Genomic DNA, 25,374 nt, shown 5'->3' with positions numbered 1-25,374 from the left:
ATAGTTGCGTTATCCACGCCAGGTCTTGCTCGAGTTTCGACTTGCTGGGACCAAGGGCTGATGCGGGGCTCTCTTGCTCTTTGGCCTGACGTAGAGGGGTGATGAAGGAGGAGGCTGAAGGGGGTGGCAGATTGATCCGTCACGGAGCGCGAGCACAATCACCCCCATTAGACATTATGTGCCTCCCAGCCACACGCATGTGTATACGTGCATGCGTGTGCGTGTGCTAGCGTTACTGTGCCGGCCACCGAAATGTATCTGCTTTCTCTCTCTCTCGCCCTCTCTCTATAACCGGATTCTCTCTCCCTGAGCTACGATACTTGCTCTGATCTATCGCGCTGGCCGCGATGTAGAGACGAGTCCGCAAATTTGCAAACTCGCCTGCGTCCGATCAGAGAGGAGATCGCGGTCTTCTATACTTATGAATCGAGAGAAAAATTAGCGGGGGGTAGAAATACGCACGGGTCGCGTCGCATTAGTCGTCGTTTCGCCTTTAGATTAGAGCGCGAGGAGAGCGCGAAAGCGCGCGCGGCGACACGGCGCGCTGCTCACCATTTCCCGCGGCCGCTGAAGCCACCCACGTAGCCCGCCGCTCGTTTGTCATCCGACAAATAGCCTTTCTGCCGCGCGCGAGAGGAGCCAAGTGCGTGTGCGACGCGCGTACACGCTCTCTCGCGCGCCTCGTTCATCTCTACGCCCGTAGGATTATTATTATCTTAACGGTCAGGGCCGCGTCCAACCAACGAGATTCGACGTTTTCCTTCCTTCCTTCCTTTTTTTTATCAAAGCATTCGAGTTTTATCTAAATAATAAAATTACTTATACATGAACAAGAACAATACAATTCGTCTATTGTAGAAGGGTTGTCATCCCTCCTCGATTTTGATCCGGAGAGAGTTTCTAGGTTTAAGAAATAATCTTCTGCTCGAAAAATAATGTATGTAAGGAGATACATTAAATAGAGAAAAAGAGTAACCGCGATAATATCTTTGCAAAGATGCGTATCGAAATGTCAAGCCAGACTGTGCAGGCATATTCGGATACAAACTCATATTACGCGTCGACAATTCAAAGTGCGCGTTGCAGTAATATTACTCTCGTCACACGCGAATGTGTGTTAAAAAAAGATCCTGTCAACCTCTTCCTCCGGTGTTTTCGACACCGATCCCTCATCGATGCAGTTACGAGCGCGTCGCGAGCAACATCTGGCTCTAAAACCAGAACGAGGAGAGTGTCGCACAGAGGAGAGCGCTGCGAGAATTCGCATATAAATTAGACGCTATTCGGGGAATGCGAGACGGTGAGCAATATGTTGTGCTCGATTAATACTTTCTTTTTCAAGTAGTCCTGGGACACATGTACATATTATACGAAACGACAAACTAGAGACGATAATTCATTCTCCTCGTTTGTTCGTAAAAGACGAGTAATTTGCAAAAATCTCCCCATTTTATTGCATAACTGATAGCAACGATTCTACTTATCATCTATTAGTAAGCATTAATTTTTTCTCGTGCTATCTCGCTTTTCAAAACTTTTCCCGAGTTCCTCAAGAAGAAAAATGAATATGTCTCCACGACGGAGAGAGATTTTTTCGTTAGGAAAGTGAGCGCTGTGCCAAGTTGCAAAGGGATAACGCTTGGGGGTCGGTTCGGCGGACGAAAGGCTGAAGAAAGTCGGTGAAAGAGGGCGGGAGAAAGAGAGGGAGAGAGAGAGCAAAAGAGCAAGCGAAGCAGCGGACGAGGTGAGATGAATAAATAAGAGGGTTTTGAAAGGAGCTCGTTGTGGCCCGGGAAGTTATTACGTGGCGTCACGCGATGATGTATCCGCGCTGGTTCAGATTGTCTCCGCGAGATGGGACCACAGACCGTGAAATATGCACCAACCCCTGGGTTAAACCCCCTGGAGGCACCAGCCAGCCAGCCCTTATTCACGACCGCATCACTACCTTCAGACATCGTGGAGGATCGCCGGGTCTTTTTGAAGGAGGGTCGAAGCGCGCCGCTGCCTTTCAATCGTCGAGTATAAGAATAGCTCTCAATTCGATGCTTTTTCTCCCTTCAAATATTCGCAATACAATATTTATAATTAAAAGTATCGTCTTCTCTCCGAATAATAGTCTGTAAATCTATTTTTATTTCAATATCTCGCGAAACACGTTTCTCGTCTAAAATCATACATCACTCAACGTTACGGAATTTTGATAAAAGCCCGGCCGCGACGAGTAAAATAGCGCAACGCGACGCAATATGTCCCCGCGATGATTAACGAGCAGAAGAATTTTTATCGCTCGCGGCGCATCGAAGGCTCTCTCTCGCATCGTCGCCGATCGATAGCTTTTAAAATACTCCGTTAAATCGAGATGGGTCGGCGATGCGCGCATAGTGCGCTATAGTCCAAAAGGGCGTATCCGGATTGCGCGTGGCAATAATTTCCATATATAGGTACACGTATGTATAAATACACACATATATTTTTATATAAAAATGTTTTTGCGTGTGTGAGATGTACAGTGACGGAGCATAGATCACGGGCGGCACGCGACAGCACGTGCTCGCGCTCGCCACCCCTCACGTGTCCGCCACACTCAGAACGAATCCTTCGCTAGGCTTTTCCACCCACCGCAAGACGACGACAAACCACTCAAGTGCGGCGTGTCTCCCTTCTGTCCCTCCACCCTCTCACCTTATGCGCGCGACATAACCCTTCTTCCAGCCATTACCGTAACGCTATTCACGCTTAATACGGGGAGCTTCTAGAATGCAGCTCGCGGGGAAAAACGCGTGTGGACCCAATTCCTCTCTCGGTTATTTCTCAGCCAGTAGCGTGAACGTATTTCAAATGTTGCCTTTTAAAAACAATCATTTAGAGATAGTTTTGTTTCTAAAGATGTTATTTAAAAATTTATTTTTTATAAGTGTAATAAATACATAAGGGGAAATTTAATAAATTATAAAAGAAAAGTTACATTTGAACGAGAGATAATGTTCGATTATTTCCGCAATTGAATCTTCGTTCGGTATTACATTGTCATAAATTCGTCGACGCACAATAATAATCGCGTCTCTAAACAAGGGGATAACGAACAGAATGTAATCATATTATGATGCTATGGCCTTTAACTCCCACGGGAACTTTGGAGGGTTGTGTGTTTGACATTTAGCATTTCCCGCGGGAAGGTTGCCTCTTTGTCTGTCGTCGAGGAATCTCATTCTCGTAACATATCACGTATTTTCGAGAGACAAACGTACGCATATTCAGATTATTTCGTCGATAAAAAAAATCTCGCTTGTAATATCATAGAGTCACGTATGTTTGATTATCGATTCTCATTGACTTTTAAACTAAAAAATAAAATCTCTCGTAACTTGGTTAACTCAATTAAATGTATTGCCAGAGTCTAACTAATAAAATATCGTCACGCCGCGCCGGCAAACTCGCGCGAAACGACGAGGATTTATTTCAGGGCGTCGCAATTTCTTTCTGTATCAAGCGGACGCGTCTAACCGGTCTGTCCGGGCGAAAGTAAGAGCTCCTCTTCTTAAGATTAACGATACTTTAGTGTTCTTTTAAAGAGATCGTCCTTCCATACCCGCCGTTCCCCTCCGACAGGAATGCTCGGGATTAACCACCACCTCAGCCGCCCCCTCTCATTCTCTCTCCCGCTTCACGATCTCCACTCCGTTATTCTCCGCCCCCGCGTGTTACCCTCGGAACAGGAGGACTACGGAAAAAAAAAAGAGTAGCAATCGTCGGAACTTGAAAGCAGGGCATTTTATGATGACTACAAAAGTGGTCGTGGCCACCGTTGGGGTAGCGAGGAAGAGGGTGGGCGAAACGCGAGGGTGAGCCGCCATCGCTACCTACCTACCTACCGCCTCCTTTCCTTCTTCGTCCTTAACAGGACCAAGCGACGCTACGTAAGGGAGGAACGGGAGCGAGACGAAAGGATCGAGAGAGAAAGAGAGCGACTATCCACTCTCGGCAGGACGGCGGAGGCGGCAGGGACTTGAATTGATTGCTTTCATTACGCAAAAAAGTCGCCTTCTCTTCCCGCGAACGAGCCACTACCCCTCGCCCTTAACCCTCCGTATTTTTAACTTCTGCCGCGCGACACTGGCGAATAAGTAAGTGCGCTATTTACATCAAATCTCGTGAGTTATCGCCGCCCACCTTTCTTTCTCTTCCCCATTCCTCCTTTTCGCCGGTGCTGCGAATCAGAGGCTCGGGGATAAATCCTTTGTGTATCCGCTATCCGAAATCCCGCGCGCTACCAAAAATGTCCTTTGGATCTTACGCTAGGGTTAAGAACAGCTCGGGAAGAACAGCATGATTCTTTAATTACCGATAAGAAAATAAGATTTTTCCTCAAGAAGAAATTCGCTCGAGTCGCCTCAATTTTCGAATCGCAAGAAGCGAAAGAAGCAAACATATATTATCGCGTGACACGGATAGTCTAACAACATCGTCAATTTCGCAGACGTCCCGTTCGCTTCGCAAGCTCCTCGATCTCGCGCGCTATATGATAAAGGAGATTAATGCAGCGGTCGGCCGGCGGATTAGGAAGGATAGCGGCTCGTTCGGGTACCGATTAGGGACAGCCAAGAGCACGATGCGGCCGCATTACCCCAATGATCGATGCACCCCGCACGACGACCTCATCTGCATCTGCCCCGCGCGTGCACCGCAGCGATGGCCCCTTCTCATCTCCCTCGTCCTCCTCCGCCGCCTCCCTCTCCCACTTCTCACCCTTCTCGTACCGCGGGACCTCCGGGTGGCTTCCCTATTCGCCTGCAAATGCGTCGTCTCAGCGTCGGGCAGGCCGGTGCAATCATGTAGAGGACATATTACCCGTCAACGCGGCCGGTGCCGCTCGTTCGTTCAGGCAAATGATATGCCAAAGCGTAATCTCGAGCGAGATCCTCGAGAGATTAGGTCCGGCGTAGTAATGACGAATGGAGAGTCCCCGCTCGTGAGGATCACGCGTCAGGTGAAGCAGTAATTTTTGCGAGGGGCGAAAATAAGCCTCTCTCTGTCCTTTCTTTCGTCTCCTTCTCTTCTTCCCTCGCGAAGGAATTCCCTTTGAAAAACTTTATTTATCACCGTCCCGCTTCCGTCAAAAAAGTATACTAACGAAGAAATTATAAATGGCGCTCTTCTCCGGAAATTAAAGATCTCGTTTCCGATTGTTGAATTAAGATTGTAGTAATTACGGGGGAAAATGATAAAAAGAGCCGAGACGAAGGAAAGATTCTCCCGTGTCTCGAATAACTTTGTACGCGCTCTCGAGCGAGTTTCTCGATATTCTCACGAATTGACGATCGAATCGATCGTGCTGTCGCTACAAAGTTTCTCGCCCCGCGTCCTCGAGTGCCGAGTGTCGGTATCGCATACATGCACCGCGTTACGCAACGCGGACGCCGTTTGACAAGGCACACCGTTTTCCGATCTCGGGTATCTAGTGTCAGCGCGGGGCTGGACGGAAAGAGAAAGAAATCTCGCGAAGGAACGCACTCGAATGTAAACCGGACCCTTGTGAGATTCGCGGCCCAGCGACGGTCCCACCGACGACGACGACGACGGCTGACCGCACCTTCCGGGCAATCCGGCCCGATCCACGCGGCTCGGAATGGGGTCCAATCCTTCCCAGCGTAACATTTAGAAAGGTGGTGATACTCCCCGATCTCCTCTGTCCTTCCTTGACCGCTTCGACAGGAAAACAATGCGAAATAAATTTTTTTAAATCTTTTGTATAGCAAATCTATTTCACTCTACATCATTAGCATTGGTATTCGATTTGAAAATGCATATTTCAATTCAACAAGATTAAAATCTCAAATTGTTTATTTAATTTCTTGGTATCAAGAGAAATGTGTACCCTGTGCACCAATCAAAGAAAATTATTTTTTTTTGAACTGACGCACATCCTTGTCTGGCTCTTACTGGGCTATTGAATTCAAATATAATTTATAATTTTATTTGAAATTTATTATATTCAAATATATATAATATATATATGTGTGTGCGTGTATTGAAAAGCGTATAAATAAAATATAAAGACGCAAGCGGACATCATCTATTTACGAGCGGTTCGTACCATTCGAACTTTTAAGCGTCATAAACCGTAAGTCTCTTCCGGCGAATAAGTATCTATATATTTCGCGATACGTATCATGTCCGAGAATAAGTTCCCAAGGAACGAAGAGAGCGAATACGCCACACTTTGTAAACCAGTATACTATCGCGCCCCACCTTCCGCATCTCACAGTCTTCCCCACCTTCCATCGTTCGCGACTTGTAGATATTGCGAGCGTGCCCTTTTCTCCCTCGGCCACCTTCGCCATCCCTCCGCAACGTCCACGACGTTTGTCTCCACGTAATCAGTCTCGTAATTAGTCGCGGCGATGCATGCCGCGGGACGTCGCGCGATGCGCTCCGGAAGTGTTAACCCTTTCAGTGCCAAGTTGTTATAACGTCGTAACGTTAGCGGGAATTGTATGCAAACGTCCTGTCCGAACAATCTTTATAAACCACGCCGAGACGGTTTCTGGATAATTTCTGCCACCTTTGCACCTTTTAGAAAATTACTTATGAATACGCTATCTAACACCGTGAGATTGATGCGGAAAACGTGGGAGAATAACAGCGTATGTAAGTAATAGAGGAGAAAATAATTGACGAGCAAGTAACTCTTGGAAAAATTCCGAGGGATTTCCTGCTGAAAGAGAGATCAAGAAATCACGCGTAATCTCATGTAACATTGGCAATACATCATACATGATCAACGTTAATTTTTAAATATTTGGCTGCACGATTTCGCCATTGTTCTCTTTAGATCCTCCCTGTCAACAAACTGCGACGGTAAACAAGTTTATTGCCATTCGATATCCTTTCGAATCGCTTTCCGCGTACACGAGGATCCATAAAGCGAATAAATTATAGGGCATCGATATCACGCGTCGAGGAAGAATTAAATGGAGACGATCGAAGAGGAGAATCTTGAAAAGAACGCGTCCGCGAGAAACGCCGAGGAGATGGGAAAGTCGTACGAGGTCCAAGGATCGCGATAAAATTTGTCGTGAAATCGCCAACGGCAAATCGACAAACGCGTTTCATTCATCCTTATTTCGCGTACACCTACTCTCGCTTTCTCTCTCTTTTTTTGATCCGGTGATCGACGCGTGCCGCGATCCATTTCCGCGGAACAAAGTGGCGCAGGAGGAGAGAAATCCGAGAGAGAAGCGCGCGACGGAGGGTAACTTTTAAATAAATAAAATCGATAGGGCGCGACATCGTATCCGAGGGAGCTCAAGAGGTACGACCTCTTCCTTTCTGCCTCTCTCTTTCCCGGAGAGAAGAGGGACACCCTCATGAATAAGCAGTGCTCACGGGGGTGTGCGCCGCGTGATTTCGCGCGGGACTGTTGGCGGTAGACCAGCCGGCGAGCGTTTATTTCGCGCTCGCCTTCGTTCTCTCTTCCACAGAGATCGGCGAGAGATCCTCCGTCGTCCTCCCGCCTGCCATCCCGCGCCCGGGATGCCAATAACGAGGTTATCCCGCGCGACGCCGCCGCCGTTTCCGTAGAAACCCCTCGTCGCAGGGCGCTCTCCCACCCGGTGATCACGTCGCACCGACCAATCCCGACCCGGGCTGGATGCCGATCGAGGGATGCGAAAGGCGGGGTCGCGCGCGACGTGGGGATGAAAGCTCGCCGCCGCGAGGCGGGGGTCGAAAAGCTGTCCGAAGTCACGTGTGTCCGTCGGCAGAAGCCACCTTCGTGCTCCACGACGTCGTCGGCCCGGTTTTGCCGCGACGTCGCTCGGCTCGGCTCGCGCCGCTTCCTCTCGCGGAGCGATTGATAACGATAACGAGCTGCTAAGACGTGTGACCGAAAGATCGTTCTCCATCTTTCCGTTTTCGGGCGAAGAATCTCCGCGCTTGGATAAAGAGAGCCTTTTGCGATCCGATCGGATCCGGTCTTTCGCCCCTGTTTCTATCACCTGTCAATGATGCGCGGGATGAATATCGTTATGCAGGTCGGATGACTCGACGTATTTTATAATGGAGAAAAATCGTACAATTTCAGCGTGTATTTGACGGATCGAAATACAGTGATAAACATTGACTACTTACATGGGACGTGTAAAATGTCGAATCGTCAGGGTTGCGTATGTGCGGCAAAACACACCAGATACTCGAGATGTTAACTGGACCACTTGGATACAGTGAGTGATACTGGATTGGTGAATTGTGGCGAACGATAAGAGGCAGTGCTCGTCGTATATGTGTCGTTGTATATGTCGTATCTCATAACTGTCATGTTTAAAATGTAACGAGAAGCGGAGAAATTTACTTTTGTAGTTTCGAGTGCACGTCGCGGATAAGAACTATGTGCAATAGATAGACTTCGGGTGGGATTAAAAGTACTTTAAAAGAGCGCGCGTGAAAACGCTCTCGCATTTCGCATGAGATTTAAACGAACACGGCATCTCGTTAAACGCTTACGTAGACAATGTTGTGAACTCTGTGAGAAATTGTGAACTCGTACGTCAAATTCCTCCGACTGGATCGGCGCGCGATTCACGAAGATGAAGCGACGGTCGACCGGGTGTCCGCAGCAGCCACCCGTCGTCCGGCACAAAGACACTCCTGATGACAGTCATTGTGCCGCGTCGCCATAAATCCGCCTGCTCCATCCACGTAAAAAGAGAGGAAGAGACGGGAGAGTCACTTCTGGAAACGCGCGAGAGGTCTTTATCGGCGGTCAATAGGACCGCCGGTCCTTCTCGGATGCCTTTCGTATATTACATATAAAATCTGCTCCTCCAGGGAGGCAGGCACCTGGCTACCCGATGGCCGTCGGGCCCGGAAGTGCCGCGATGGACCTCAGCACTACTCTGAGTAGTGCCTACCGATACAATCAGAACATGATGGAATATTACACCTGTAAGACATTAACCCCGTATATTCTAAACGTATATTCTCACATCTCTTAATTATATCGCTCTTTGTTTTTATTTGCATCTCTTTTTCCGCCCCGTCATTAATTAACACTGAATAATCGCGCAAATCCGATATATTTAACTGGATTACCTATTGTAGTTTTTAAGATTTATCACTACGTTTATCACTGTTTCATTTAACTCTTACATTTGATTGTTATCTTGTTATCAATCTGAGTATAAAGAAATCGCGATAAATATTTAGTAGTATCGGATATTTTTTTTAAACGCCACGTGCGGATTTTATTCTGATCAGAGTTCTGAGCTCACGTTAATAAACATTTGCGTCAGAATTGATTGCGACTGCAATCATGACGATCTTAATAAGTATCTAGATATAGATGAATATAGCCTTGTAAGCAAAGACTTTTTCTCTTCTTATGTCGAGTTTTTTTCCACAGTTAAACTCTGTCTGTTCTCTACATTTTATATTTCTTCTAGCGCGAAACGATCGCAAAACCGCGCCGTAAGTTAGATATGTATTGTCAGAAAATTTCACGGTAACTATATAATGCAAAAAGAACCGCGAAAACGCACGAAGACGTTCCCGCGTGCGGAATCGCGGCGATTTCTCTTCGAGTTTGCCGACGGTGCGTCGATTAAGTGGAGCAAACGAGATGATCGGAAAAGAGACGCGAATCCAGCGACATCGATGGGCAAATGATAATACGAAAACAAGAAATCTAATGGCCTTCGAGCGCTAATCGAGCCGTAGCGGTACCGGTACCGACGAAAAACTAAACCGCAATCATATCGCGATCGACGATCTGCGTAGGAGCTCCTCGCGACGGTCTCTCTCTTCCTCTAAACTCGTAGAGAAATGTTACTTATCCGATTTAGTTTCTGCAATAATCCACCTGGTTCATCTCTGTGCGAACTTGATAAATTTTATCACAAGTACATACATATATAATTATAATTTATTTTTATATACAATTCTTCACGTGGAAGAGCTTTACCGTTGATGTAACTTTGTTCAGGCTGTTACGCGAAAATAACGAGTTTGCCGATCTACGGACGTTTCCGTCCATTTAACGGTCCGACCGTATTAATTAGACGAGTTCGAGTGTCGCTTTAAAGTTGCAGCAAATCGAAATCGCGTTCCGTTTACGTTCGCGCAATCAATCCGTTAAATTTAATGAAAATACTACCAACTATAAAGCATTAACAAGAACGACGACGATCGCCGATTGCGCGTCGTAAAATCATTTGTAATGAGATGCGCATCTTTTTATTGCATTATTATTATTTTATTGAATATTTAATTTAATTTAATTTAAAAAATTTAAGAACATTAATTTCTATCCATCGTATCGATGTACTTTATGATCAGATAATTTGCACATGTCCGAGAGAAAATTTTTTGTCATAATCAGCATAGAAGTGGAATAATAACGCGCTTTTCAATTGCGATATAAATCGATCTGATTACGAGGAACGTCGTAAAATTCCGAAACGGTGAATTTCATCTCCGAGCGTATCTTTCTAGCCATCGGATAATAAAGTCCGTCGTATTCAGGCGTGCTCGGCAATACATAACGTCAAGGCGTAATGTAATACGGGAACAAAGCAGCGCGATGCTGGAGAAATATCGAGTGACTGTCGGGAATCTATATCAAAGTTCTTCTGGCTTCTCCGATATACACACGTAGCCGAGCCGCCGTGATCGTGTATCACAGATCCTCATTTTATTGGCTCTGAAACTATCTTGGACCGGTCCTCCATTCTCGATTGCGAGCGCCACAAAAGTGGAACGGGGATATAGGTACAAATAAAAAAAAATTCCCGTATACAGAGTTTCGATTTTTTTTCTCAATAGATATATACCTATCTGAAAGAATTAATTTACACATATTTTTAATATTTAAATTAATAATTGCCGAATAATTGCGCTCGCGTTCAAAACAACGTGCAGTCATTTTCGTGTATAAATATTTTCTCGCACCGTCATAGATATCTGAAGAAAACTTTGAGAGATTCGAGTTAATAGAAACCAGATCGCGAGACTTCTCGGATCGCGACGAGATTTCATGGATATTGTTAGGCGCTTAAGACAAGGCACGTGCGTAATGAAAATGCAATGGCGACACGGGGATTCGCATTCCGGAAGTAGACCGCAGCAGCTCGACGCTCAGTCGGGTCACCTGATTTTGCATCAGCGTTTTTACATATCGGCAGCTCGAATCGCGATTGATTCAATAGATGCGCTATCGGCTTTCTCCGATAAAACTGTAAATGCGATTTGATCGAGTCACGAAGTTGATACAGCTCGAAATTGCGTGCGAATCGTCCTATTATAAACGACGCTTCGTCATCGAGATTTCTATTAAAATGCTTTAGATCGAATAAAACCACAAGAGCAATAACAATCATCACTCTTCTTCTTCTAGTTCAAAGTCGATAAAACTCGTTTAGACTTTCTATTACCACGATAGCTTTTTCGAGGAATCTCGTTTCCCTTTTAGATTCCATAATTTTGTACGCAATAATATTACGTTACGTGGAAGGAAGGACTGCGTAGCGTATATAGACAATAGGGACAATAGGGGCGCAATTACACGGGACTAGTTGAGACGTTGCATCTCTTGATTCGACGTATCCCAGAAGTGCGGAACCGAGCGGACGGCAATAAGCTCCGGTGATACGGCGGCCAGTTTCCAGCGACGGCAGCAAAATCCAGTAGCAGCCAGCAGTAGTAATAGCAGCGGTAGTAGTAGCAGTAGTAGCTAGAACGATTCGGGGGTGGTCCAGGCCGGAGCCCTCGCATATAGCTGTGGTCAGCAGGCGTGACGGCGTGTGTGCGTGTAGTAGGGTAGTCATGGTACTCTCGCCCTGGCAGTGCCACCATGATGCCGACGACTATCCCCCTGACTACCGGCCGCGCCGCGGGGGACGCGACCATAAACGCGAGAGCGAATTGATTTGCGACCGGAAGGCGCGTATCGTTTCCAGTAATGATCGCGGAGACCTCATTGTCTTCGTGCGACGACGAGGTATCATCGAGCGGTGCGATATATACGGCTGAACGGCGAAAAAAAACGTTGCGGTTCACGCCTCATGGATCGCGGTGTTACCGTAATTACGAAATCTCCCCCTTCCCTCCTCGAATGGAAATAACGAACGCGCGATGATTCTCTGCGGCTCATTTAGTTTCTTCGAATTAACTTCACGTCGGACAGGGTCTCGTGTTCAAATAATAAATTAATCGCAAGGTTTAGATTTCGAAAAATGCATTTATTCCTTCTCGAGTAATAATAATTCTTTATATCCTGAGCTAGCGAGTCGCTCATCCTGATAGAAATGTATTTGCCAGAGCAAGTGTCGAAGAGGGAGATAAGAGCGACAGCGTGGCCGATTTAACTAACTCGTCGTCGTCGTCGTCGAGGGTTCGCAGAAAACAACGATGATCATCGAATCATCGGTGCACTGGCACGAACAGGGGGACATATGTCGCGGCGCAGAACCCTCCATTACGATATTGGCTCCGAGTTATCGCATTAGGCGGCTTTAATGCGCGAAAATGAAGCCTGCGACGAGACAGAAACTCGAGTGGCAGCGGGGAGTAAACTAATAATAATGAATGTTCGGCGTTGACCCTGCAACGATTTTCGGCACTGCGAAAATGATTAGCCGGCAGAAATATTAAAGTTCACGTTCCGTTCACGATTCGCATTTTGGTTCGCCCTTGGTTCACGCGCTTCATTACATCATTATGTGATTATCAGGTCATATAATTATATATATATACATCAAACGTAAACGTGGATATATATTTTTTTTATTTATTGTATATAAAATAAATATATTTATTTATATATATAAATAAATATATTTATTTAATATATACAATCATTATTTTTAAAACTACTAAAGCATGAGAGAGACAAATCGTTTTGTCGATAGAAAGTCTCGCTGGTGAACGGTACAATATTGCTCCGCAAAATCTGTCAAGTGGAATGATTCCACGGCGATAGAGACCATTCAAGAGAAGATATTTAACATTGGCATTCGCGATCCGTTCTGCCAGCTTCCTTTAATGATCGTCGATTTAGAACGCGCGCGCAAAGTCCGATTCACACGCAAATCGCGTTTAACGCCGTGATTTCACGGCGAATCGTTTAAGGCACGTCCAATCTTTTCAATTCATGCCACCGGTATCCGACATGACATTTAACAGCGGAATGCTGCCATTTCTGTAAAAGTAAACAGACGATACTACTTATATATAGACGACACGTTTTAGCGAATATCAATTGTATTTTTACGAATATTTTTATTTGCGGATTTAAGTCTCACGGTCGATTAATACGTTATCGATCCCCTTTTTTACAGGTCACGGCGGAGTCAACCAACTCGGCGGCGTCTTTGTGAACGGAAGGCCCCTACCGGATGTAGTGAGGCAGAGGATCGTCGAGCTCGCGCACAGCGGCGTCCGACCGTGCGACATTTCGAGACAACTCAGGGTATCTCACGGCTGTGTATCCAAGATACTGTCGAGGTGAGTACCGGCATCGTACCTCTCTATTCGTATCCGTTACAATCGCGGCCACCGAGTCATCGCGAGATGAGCGAAATTGTTAATCCGAGCGCGCAAATTCCTCAAGAAAATCAAATCTCTCACAGTTTAGGATTGCATAAAGTTAAACGGCTCATTGTAAAGAGAGCGAGACAATCTATTTATTTGAATAATGTATCCACGAATCGATCGACTAAAATGTACATGTGCGGAGAGACGCAAGGATCGCCTCTCTGAAAATCGCGTTTGCCAAGTTCGGAGAGCGGATAACAAGCACAAACAACGTCGCCGAAGGGCGAGTGATTTACGAGAGAATCAAGCTTATCCTCTCTTGCCAAACGCAACACCGCAATTTCCGCGCCGCGAAGTGGCCAAGGTCGTTTCCCGCGGATGGTGAAGAAGAGATGCGAGGGCAAAAAAAAACCCGAGACCGAGCTTTCTCGCTTCCCAAAGTGATTTAATTAAAGACGCTGCGTTAGGACCGCGAGGCAAACGGAACCCGGGGAGGAAGGGGACGATGAAGGGAGAGACCGGGGGGGGGCTGAGGGGGCCGGAAGGAAGGAACCGGCCCCTTCACTCTCGCGACGCACGGAGTCGCCCGACGATATGCGGTTTCCATGTTTTTTCCACCCTCCTCCGGTCCCCCTCCGCTCCGCTATGTAACGGGTGGCCTCGTGCCGCTTTGATGGCCCGAACGTCATTCGCGTCCCCCACGGCCGAATATCATTGTCATATATCGCACTCTTTCATGAATCCCGCATAATAAAGGCCGACTGGATTATTTACTGCCGCGACTAAAGTTACCGCGTTTCCTCTCTTTCTTTCTTTCTTCCCGACTCGGGCCTTTTCCCGGGCCGAGAATCGTGTTCGGAGAAACGAGACTCTGTCATTAACAAATGCGAGCGACCCGTCAATCGAATTTTATTCTCTTGATACGCGAGTCAAAATATTAGAGAGATTGAATTTTAGGATCAAATGTAAACCTCTCTCGTCGCGCGGATCGCAATACCGGAAGGATTGCGTCACAAGAGCCGTGCGACTTTGTTCGAGTCATAGGCGTCTTTGGGTCTTGCTTTCGCGCGGTTGCTAAATTTAAACGTAGACTTGGTCGAGGACTTGGCTCTCGTTCCAGCTAAATACACGGTGTTCTTCCGCGTGCGGATGTGTGACTTTATGGCCCGAAGATACTACGAAAACAGCCTTTTAAGGGCCCGTCGACGACGTGACAAACGTTAACGGCGACTGTACGTGCCTTTACGCGGTCACGCGTCGCTGATACAACGAGAACGCCGTTCGCCGAATCTAGGACGAAACCGGATACCGGGATTCTCTTTCGACTCTAGGCAAGAGGGTTCGTAAAATCCGCCGACGGGGACGGCGTTGAAAGGCGCCCGGCATCGGCGACGATCCCACGAAATCGAGTCGTCGTCGTCTCCCTCGCGAAAGACCTTTCCCGGCTCTGTCGTGCGAAATACAAAGTGCTCTTCTTCTTTAGAGTCGGCCTTTGTGGCCCTTCGTATCCACTTCTGTATTCTAGACACGCCGCGGATTCCGAGGACCATGCGAAGCTGGTTATGACTCGGATCCTGCGAAACATCCTTCATCGAAGACATTTATTCGTGATGTTACAAACGTTAATTAATTAGCGATTAAAAAACTTGAAATTTTTTTTATCTGTTATATAATATAAAGGTAATTTAGGAACCACATTTCGACATGTAAGAGATGACTTTTTTAAAATTTAGCGATATTGCGAAAGCTGCTTTAATTATTACGCTAATTATTACGATACATTTTTATTGCTCCTTTGTAGACATATATATAAAAATTAAAGATGAAAATATCTATATTTCAGTTTGCGAAATACTGAAATAAATACAGTTAGAATCCTAAATTTATTATTTTTATACTAGCATATCGAAATGGGCTCTTTATTGCCTCAACTACAATCGCCGATTATCGTTGATTAACGCTGTGCTTTTTACGGTAACGTTAATGCGAAAAATCAGTGCGGCGGCTACGTAACGACGAGCGTAAATAATGCCATTCTTCCACGGAGGTGGCGTTTTCGATTTCGCGCAAGACTGTTTCGAATCCATTTAAATCGGAATTAATACAGCAAGGGTGAGAGAGAGTAACACGCCGGGCGGCGGCAAAGGTCGATTTGAAAAATCGCGCGATCTAATGGCCATTTCACGGTGGAGGCGGAACAAAGGGGAACGAAATATTAACGGGTGAGCAATTGAGCAATGCCATGTGGGCCCGAAATGGGGCTTTACACACCAGATATGATCGCAATAATTTTGCGAAGGCGGCGCGGGATCCAAAGTCTATTCGGGTCCGTTTATGGTTCGCATAATGCTTTTTTTAGCTACCGTCCAATCATTTTATTTCGACAATCGATACAAAATAGCATTCGCACTTCACTATAGTTAACAGAATCCGATAATCATATATAACAACGGAATAATCGAAAATATTCAACCTTTCTTTATCACAAAATGACAGAGAAGTTCATTTGATGATATATGAAAAATATGTTGCAGTTTTAGCTAAAAAATGCGTTCGTTCCTAGACAATCAAAACGCGTACAAAGGACGGAGGAATATAATTCGACTCGACAATCCGAGCCCCATTTTTTCCTGTGACATATGCAACGCAAAAACCCTGTTACGGCGCTTTTATTCGCGCAAATATTTTTCATCGCAAAAAACGCGAAGCTTCCAAAGTACCGATGCGCGTGCGTGTTCACACAGACACAGAGATATATGTACGTACGCAAAATTGGCCAGATATCTAGCGCACGTATATGAGTCGACGTCGACGCCGACGCCGGCGGTGAACCCACATCCATCAAGGCGGCCCACAAGCGAACCATTATTGCGGACTATCCGGTGTAATTGAATTTAAGCACGAGCGAAGATATTATTTAACTAATTAGACACAAAGGGCGCGTTCACGGCGGGCCAATCACGATCGCCCATCTCGCGTATATACCCGGCCGATGGGAGAGAAGCGACGAGAGATATCCGAAGGATAGACAGAAAGAGGAAGAGAGGAGGGATAGAGAGAGGGCAAACAGCGGGAGGCCAGAAGCCGTTTGTTTTAAAACAGCCGGTCGTTGACGCGCCGCTGGACGGCGATTCGTTATTCCGACGTTGGCCGCCCACCGCGGGAAAAACGTTCGTTCCTCTCTCTTTTTCCCCCGCTCTTGGCGATTCCATGTTCCACGATAGAGCGAAAGGGAGAAAGAGAGCAAGCAAATTGCGAACTTTGGCACCGCGCTTTTAAGCACAGTCGAATTGTCTTTAAAACCGATCAAGGCGAGCTTCTCCTCTTCCTCGCGCGATCTATCTCTCGCGACATATTTGATAAGATTGATTGTAATGTTACGTTGTAATCTTACATTGTAGGTATTACGAGACAGGCAGCTTCAAAGCCGGCGTCATAGGAGGCTCCAAGCCGAAAGTAGCAACGCCGCCGGTGGTCGACGCGATCGCTAATTACAAGAGGGACAATCCGACCATGTTTGCGTGGGAGATTAGGGACAGATTACTGGCCGAAGGCATTTGCTCGCAGGACAACGTGCCATCCGTCTCTTCCATCAATCGGTGAGTCAATATTGTTGTTATTATCGGCGTTATTTATTCAGCGGATTATTCCGCGATTGCACCCCCTCGTGCGCTTGGCCATTTGACAATCAAATCGATGACAAAATATATAATAAAAATAAATAAGCGTGTACATATATAGATTTATAATTATTTATAATTAACGTGACATTAAAATAAATGTGTTAAACACAATGCTGACAAGCGTACAAAAGCATCTCAAATTTTTGAAATAGATAAAGAACTTAAAATCTTGGAATCTGATTAATGATTAATGATTATTGATTTTAAATGAGAGATCATAAAAATTTGTCTAGTATTTTTCAATTGTATTCACGTAACTTATTTTGAATAGAATGCATTATTCCAAACTGCAGTACTGCATTTAAATTACCTTTCGTAGAATTTAATGCGAACAAAACTGACAATATGATATGGATAACTGATTCTCATACATTTAGTCTTTTGACTAGAAATTTTTGATAATCTTTTTGAAAGACAAAATGTTGACATACAATTTTAAAGATGGTTCCGTTTGTCTTAAAAAATGTCATTAATTTCGCTAATCGTCGGTCGAAAGACGAAGACAGCGGATTACGTCGCGCTCGATCGCCAGTTCGAGTAGTCGCGACATATGCTTGGACCGACGGTGGGGCGCGATCGCTTATCTAACTCCGCGCGTGCACCCTCGTCGCATGTGCATCGAGATAAGTGCGCATCCGACCCGCCGCCCCGATCCTATTGACCTTTCGCAGGTTCCTTCGGGACCTGGGGCCGATTAATTCAAGTGTTTTTGCGTCGCCCAACCGGGCCGACGGAACACGAGTACCCCGTGTTATAGAGCGAGCCCTTACGAGATGGCGAGAGGGAGTGAGTTCCCGCGGGACGGCATTACAGCGTATCAGCACCGCACAAACTGAACGACTCGGTCTTTCTCCCCCTCCCCCCTCTTCCCATTTTCGACCGACGAAAGAAGGGTACGCAACGGGAGAAGGAATGCGAGAAGGGCGAGAAAGGGGTTGGAGGGAAGCGACGACCGCGAGAGAAAGAGGAGAGACAATCAAGGGGGTGTATCCATTGATCGGCTCGCATATGTCCCGAGATTTAATCAGTCGCTACTTAAGACCTTATCTTCCGCTCGGGGGACCGAGATATCTCTCTTTCCCTCTCTTGTCACGTTCTCTCCCTCTCTCTTTCTCTCTTTCATCTCCCGTACACGCGGGGTCGCCGATAATGAAATGGAGCGTAATGCGAATCGAATTGCGCCGGCAAGTGAAATTCACTAACGCGATTTCCGCGGGCCGCAGCCGCTAATGGAAACGCACGCAAATGAGTTAGCGCCCACGTAACGACGTAAGTGCTACGCGCGGCCGCTTATTTAAATTCCGCGTCGCGGTCGCGCGACAGGAGATCGGGATGCTGATAGCGACGTCCAGTATACGCTCTTCTCCGAGAATTTTCGCCGTCGCGAACGTTGTTCTATTGATTCAATCGCGAAATAGCGATCTTCAAAATTAATTCTTTTCTACCCTTTTTTGCACGATGCTCGACATACTAAAAACTTGAGGAAATTATTACGCCACAAGAGGAAGGGAGAGTAAGAAAGGGAGTTTTTTAAAGTCGGTAATCGCGAAATAGAGAAAGCAATCAGCTTCTTCCCGTTATATTTCTCAATCGATGTTTCGTCAAGTTGTTCATATTTATTTTTTTTTTTCGTGCGATTGTAAGAGGTGAGCGCGCATATATTTTCATTATTTCACTACTCGCGTCGCGCGGTCACGGTAGCGTGAAAAACGCGAGCGTGTGTGTAAGTACAAGAATTACTTTCTGGCCGAGGTTTTCGATGTGTCTAGGATTGCGTCGAGGGTGCGGCGGTGGCTTGTTGCTCGAGTGACTTCTCCATCTCCTCCGGCTCCACCTCCATACGATCTCCTCTGCCTCTTCTGGCCTTGTCTCTCCGTCTCGCTCTCACCTTTCGCTTCTCTCTTTCTCTCTCTCTCTCTCTTTCACTTTGATCGCGGTCTCCTTCTCGCCAGCGCGACTCCTTTTCCTCCTTGTCCCTATCCCCCCGACTCGAGGCCCAGATGGCGGGTATTGATCTGAATCCGGAGAGCAGATCGCCTGGAAAAACTTACCCCGCGGATACTTACCTACCTACCTACCTATCTACCTCGCTCGCTATCTACATGCATCTATATCCAACGTACCATCACCCACTCACGTACACCAAACCCGCAACCCTCCGCCCGATCCATTCCGCGCAGGTAAGTGCATTTCCGCTCGACGAGCAGCGGATAGAAACGCGCGAGCGTTTGGTCTCTTTGGAAAATGGCCACGCGTATAGCGGACTAATTATATGACGATTGATAACGAGAGGGGTCTTGAAGACTAAATATTCCGCGAAGCGTCGAAGCGGATATAATAATCTCTGTCCGATGTGTAATTCATCGGAATGACGGTGCATTTTCGAGAGGAGAAAGTAAATCGTCAAACGGCGCAGAAGTTTATCTCGTACAAGGATTGCTGCGATTTTTAGAAAATTGTAGACAATTGCTTAAAACTAGAGGAAAAGAAGAAACTAAGAAAAATATGAAATAAAAAACTTTGAATCGGTCATGCTTTCATTGATGAGCCTTTGACATAGCTGGAACTTAGTTTGGAGAAAAGAATGCAGAGAAAGAGAAGGAAGATCTCGATATCAAACGCGATTTTACCGCGAAGAAACTGAGATGCATCAGTGACCGTAGTGCGCCGGGATTTCTCCCATTATGAGCGTGTCCAGGTTTTTCTAACCGCGAGGTAGCTTTCGGGGTGGAGAAATAATGATACAGCTAATATAATGTATTGTCCTGCTTTGCCGGAGCACTTCGAAATGAGACTGTCCGCGGGTAGGAAAGAGCGTGGGATGGCATGGGAGTCGCACGAGGTAAAAAAGACGGACGAGGAGAGAGAGCGAGATAATGGAGTGGCTTTCGCGAAAAATAACAGTTATATATCCCGTGTATATGAGACAGGATTGAGGAGAGCGGAAAAATAGGCGAAAAACGGAGGGAAGATTGGACGTTAACAGTTCCGTGCCTTCTTCTTTATTCGCCAAAGACGCCGACGCAGCGACTTCGCCTTCTATTGTTCTCTTTTCGCGCTCCTTACGATCGCGGGATGCAATGTCGTGATTAAAAAAGGACATTTCCTTCGCGATGGTTCTTACGTCTCTTTTTTTTTTTACTAAAAGGAGTTTCGTGTCGTCGATTCATTTAATATATTTGGCGGAACGAAGGAGTGTATTAATCGAAAATTGTCCGATATACATGAAAAAGCGTATGATAATTAAAGAGTCGATGAAAGAATATGAAATGCACGCGATCAAATTCATCTATTGCCACAGCGCGATATCGAGAAGGGTGAAGGCGAAGAGGGAGAGCCTGAAAAGAAGAGGAAGAAGAGTACAAAGAAAGAAGGATTGCCGAAAGAGAGAAGCCGCGGTGAATTTCGGGAGGAAATATTGATAGGCTCGGCTTCGACTGCGGAGTCACGGTCGAGTAGGCGGCTCTCTACCGAAGTCTATCTTACACGTATACAAACCCGCAAAGGCCCACCGCCCTTCTCTCTCTCTCTCTTTCTCTCTCTCTCTCTCTCTCTCTCTCTCTCTCTCTCTCTCTCTCTCTCTCTCTCTCTCTCTCTCTCTCTCTCTCTCTCTCTCTCTCTCGTTCTCTTTTGGTGTCGATCTCGTTCTATCTCCCTCCTTCTTAGTCGGAGGAGTCTCAGGAGCAGATCGATAAGGAGCGAGGTTCGCCCGAGAGCTTTACGCCGGGTTCACAACCGCCTTCTTCTCGTTTCCTCCTCGACACAACCCCCGACGTCACGCTCTCGCGTGCCTCTCGCGTTCGCCCCCGAAGCCGCAAGCTGCGACAGAGTCGATATCAGGGCCAAGGGAAAAAGCCGTCGCTCCCTTAACTTCCTGTTGTTCCGGTTGTGGGATCCTCCGTCCGTTAGATGCCAAAGGACTATTATCCGAACTAGAAGTCGAGCTTGAAGATTCTTTACGCGATCTGTCTAAAGATTTATCTTCCAAATCTCGCGATTACTCATTCTTCGTCATTATCTCTTGCCATTTTTTAACGCTTTTAACATTCAATATATCTTATAATTTTGTCGCTAAACTTGGAGGACCAAGAAAATAGAAGACTCGATCGATCACATTTTCAGCCGTGAGTTTAATTCGACGTAATGACCGGTGCGGCGACAACAGTTGGCAGGAAATCTGTCGCGTCGAATCTCACCGGAATTGTATCAATCTGTCATCGCTCTCTCATACGGCGTGGCCGCTCTATCGCGCGACTCAATCTCCCGTCGAGGACGCAACCGGGCTTCGCTTTGCTCTCCATTACTTCCATATCATTTCGCACTCCCCCTTCCTCGGAATCTGCCGAGGTGGCGGCTCGAGCCATATGGCTTGGCAGTACTCCTGGAGGACGCGGAAAGACGGCCAATGGGATGGCTGCTACTTTCATGCCACTTTCGGCTTTCCGGCCGACGTCACCGGTATATCTCCCTGTGTTCATCTCTCTTTCGGTTATTAAATTACGTCCCCATAAATAATGCCCTGCCTACCCTACCCGCGGCGAGTTTATTTACCATTCCATCGGCAGCACCGCGGGAGGATTCTCCTTCTCCGGGAAGCCGTCAAATCGTCGCATTTATTATCTCGACTCGAGATCCGAGGTCCCAAGATCGTAATGGATCGCTTCGCCATTTCGCATTTTCGACGAACGAATAATATTCCCGTGACGGATGCTGCCTCTTTGGCATTGATATTACGATGAAAGGAATGAGAGCACGTCCGACGAAATTGCGATCGTATATACTGTTGCATTGTCGTGAGACAAATTTCGCGCGAAATAAATCTATCGCGATAAGATTATAAGCATCGTGAACGAAGCGTTTTCAAAGGCGAATGAAAAATCGGAGATCTCTTTTTTTCGATAATTTTTGAAGCAACGGGACGTCGACGTTTAAGCGAATAGCTGCACACGCACGGGGAGAACAATATGTTGCACCATAGCCTCGGCCTTCGTTAAAGCAGCCATATTTGCGGTGCGCGCGGGAGCGAAAGGGAAGGAGGCCCTCCTACATTATCCGGCACAGCAGCACCCTCGGGGGAGGATCCGGGGGATGGTGCCTCCACGTTGGAAACGCCGGCAGTGGCGGCGGCGCGTATCCATAACCGTCCTTTGTCTGGATAACGCAATTATTACCGCGTTTCATCATACCTCCCCGGCCCGAAATTAGCCCGAAATGAAGTTACAATTACGGGTCCTCCGTGTTTCTCTTCCCCTTCCCCAACTCCTCTTCGCGAACGGCAGATACTTTGGGGCTCGACGAGAACAGCGACAATGACAACGAGGTCGACGACGACGACGACGACGACGAGGACGAGGACGAGGACGAGGACGACGAGGACGACGAGGACGACGACGGCGACGCACGAAATCCAGGTTGCCGTGGAAACGTCAGAGGACAGACGGAACCGCAATGAAACCGGATGGTCGCCTACTCTGCCAGGCCATAATGCTTCGTCCCTTTTGTTCCTGGTCGAGAGCTGGAATAGCAAAGTTGCTCGAAAGTGCTGCACCACACCGCGTCAACGTCCGCGCTCGACCGGACTCGAAACCCGAGAGCAACCCCTCACTGCCGATCTATTACCTGGGGCGAATTTGCACCACGAGAATTTTCGCGGCGAGAAAAATCGCGCTATATGCCGATGACTCGAGAAAACAGGCGTTTAATATCCACTCGATCATCACGGATTTGATTGGTAATTAATGAACTGTCGAACGCACCGCTATTAATTGCTCATCGCCGATGAGTAATAATCGCGAGGGAGGGAATTTCGTATCGTGCCGCGTAATCGATCGAATGAACGATCGTAGAGTGAAATCGCGGTGTCACTTCCCACGACCTACGCCACGATCTCGCATTACTCGCGCATTACTCGCGCGTGTGATTAATACACGGGGACGCGGCGATTGATGATTATTTATCTCCTACCACCCCGAGCCTGTCTCGCACGGTAACTCCTTGTCGTCGAGTCGAACAGGTTAAACAGGGCGAGGCTCGAGGATCCGAGCAAACAGCTTCGGCTGTGAATAACATTCCTGGTCACCGCGCGCATAACGGCGGATATACACGAGGGATCATCCTCTTGACTTCCCATGATCGTCTAGGGGGAAGGGGAGGGTTTGGTGGGAGATATATATATTATAAATCGTGTGTTACATTGTGCTTTAGAGAGGATCGCCGGTGACTGTTGACTCGCCGGTATCATTGTTGGGAGCGTAGCTTTTGTCGTCGGGATGCGCGGCATCGCAAACAAACACACAAACAGCGCCATTTTCCGTACGTGCAAGTACACGCGCGCGTCATATACGGACGTACACAGACACGCGCACGGATCATTGTGTATCCGCCGGGTACAGCCGCAGTTAATATAGTTGTGTACACGAAGCCGGCAGCTGCCGTTTGACAATGCACCCTGTGCGCGTCCCGACATATAATAATATACTCATCCCGAGCTATACGAGAGGGGACACTTCATCAAAATGACTGAGAGTGGCACGGAATAACGCGCCACGACGTGTACCGTTTTAATTCATACCTGACGCCTTAGATGCAGAATCACCATCAAATACGGGAATAAAATATATACATAGAATATACAGAAAAATACGAGAAAATCCATCTTTTGAATACGCGGCATCTTTACGCAATGTCTTTATATAATGTCTGAAAATGTTTATAGTCTTACGTATATAGTGTTATAAGGTTGACTCGGTAGCGTGGATTAAGAGAGATTTTTTTTTATCAGAAAAATGTGCCGCCTGTTTCGAGAATACGGTTTCGCGGGGTAAAAAGTGAACTCCGACGTTGCGAGAATTGCCTTTGTTTAAGAATCACACCTTAGTGCGTCGCGTGGAAGCGCCAGGTAGCTCGGGATACATTACAGCCTCTCTTGAGAGAGGGCGAAAGAGAGAAAGAGAGAGGGGAGAGAGGTGACGGAATATCAGGATACACCTTTTCCAGCCATTGTGCGGCTCTGAAGGGCGTACAATGGCCGTGGAGCGAGTCCCGTATTGTGTCTACAGCTCTCGACGGAACAGTTCTGCGACTCTCTCTCTGGCTGCCGTTCCTGCCTCCGTCTCTCGCTCCTTCCCGCTGTTCTTCGTGATACTCCCTCCCCTGATCTTTCTATCCGACTTGGAGTTAACGAGAGAGGAGTTCCGTTTTGGTGCTATTCGTGGACCACGGACGGAGCATCTGCCCCGGGGACCGCTAAATCCTCGAGAGCCCCTTGAAATCTCCCGCAATCCGGCCCCCGCGACACATATAATGGTCCGTAATAACTTTAAAGCTCCGCATTAACGCCGCGAGAACGCAAGAGGCGCCCTAATGCACGTTTAACCGCGGCCGGAATCGTTCGATCCTGTCGTCGAGACGAATTGATGCCGTTTTATCGTCCGAACATCGGGGGCGCGAGTAAACGTCGGTTTCGTGGAAAATTGAAGCGACGGTGGGGAAATTTCGACGTCGAGAGAACATCCGAGTACCTATCTCTTCTACGGCCGCGCGGAACCGCGGTAAACGACGTGTAAAACAGATGCGTCGGTAAAATGCAGCAACATTTGTTTGTAAGAATAGCACAGCGTAAAATCGTAAGAGAGCGATTTAACTGCTATTTGCTGAATTCTGCGAGTTTAATTCAACAGAAGAATTTTGCACCAAAGTGCAAAATTTATCGTGCAAATTACTTTGTTTTATATTGTATATACATTTTTATTATATCTCGTGAGATTCTTAAAATAAATTTGTTGATATTCGACGCAATATAAAATCGCACGATCGATGAACCTCTGGCGGGAAGATTTAAGTCTAATGCGAGATGAAGCGCGCTCGTTTGCGCTAATAAAACACAAACTTCTTTCTCTCCTCTTCATCCCCTCCTCCGCGATCGATACGCGCAGGTAGGCGATCAAGATCCACCGGCACTTTGAGCGATCAATAACAGCCAACGCCTAACGAGCGCCACGATAATTGACAATTACAGATCGTTTGCGCTTGCATCACAATCCGGAAATCCCTCCACCCTCTCGCGATAATCACTAGCGCGTGTACGCTAACGAGCGATACCTACCAGTTCATTGACAACCATCGATCGGCCCCTTCTCGCCCACGCCGTGATCAAGATCCA

At 47.0% G+C, this 25,374-nt stretch overlaps 1 protein-coding gene across 11 annotated transcripts in view; it reads left to right on the top strand.

Moving 5' to 3' along the window:
- The window catches only part of Sv (paired box protein shaven), a 176,885-nt gene that overhangs the window by 131,220 nt on the left and 20,291 nt on the right, over positions 1-25,374 (top strand). For 10 of the 11 annotated variants that reach the window (XM_083052368.1, XM_083052364.1, XM_083052363.1 and 7 more), the window contains 2 exons: positions 13,335-13,500; positions 16,932-17,129. In XM_083052368.1, coding sequence (XP_082908494.1) covers positions 13,335-13,500; positions 16,932-17,129 — 364 coding nt within the window. Of the gene's footprint in view, positions 1-7,718; positions 8,947-13,334; positions 13,501-16,931; positions 17,130-25,374 lie in introns of those variants that run through there. The other variant, XM_083052366.1, reaches the window with a different exon arrangement.

This window comes from Prenolepis imparis, unplaced genomic scaffold, assembly GCF_030444845.1.
Source record: "Prenolepis imparis isolate NDT839.2.m4 unplaced genomic scaffold, iyPreImpa1.0 SCAF_12, whole genome shotgun sequence".
NCBI classification, from domain to species: domain Eukaryota; kingdom Metazoa; phylum Arthropoda; class Insecta; order Hymenoptera; family Formicidae; genus Prenolepis; species Prenolepis imparis.
The sequence above is the reverse complement of the archived record's forward strand: the minus strand, read 5'-3'. Positions and strand labels throughout refer to the sequence as shown.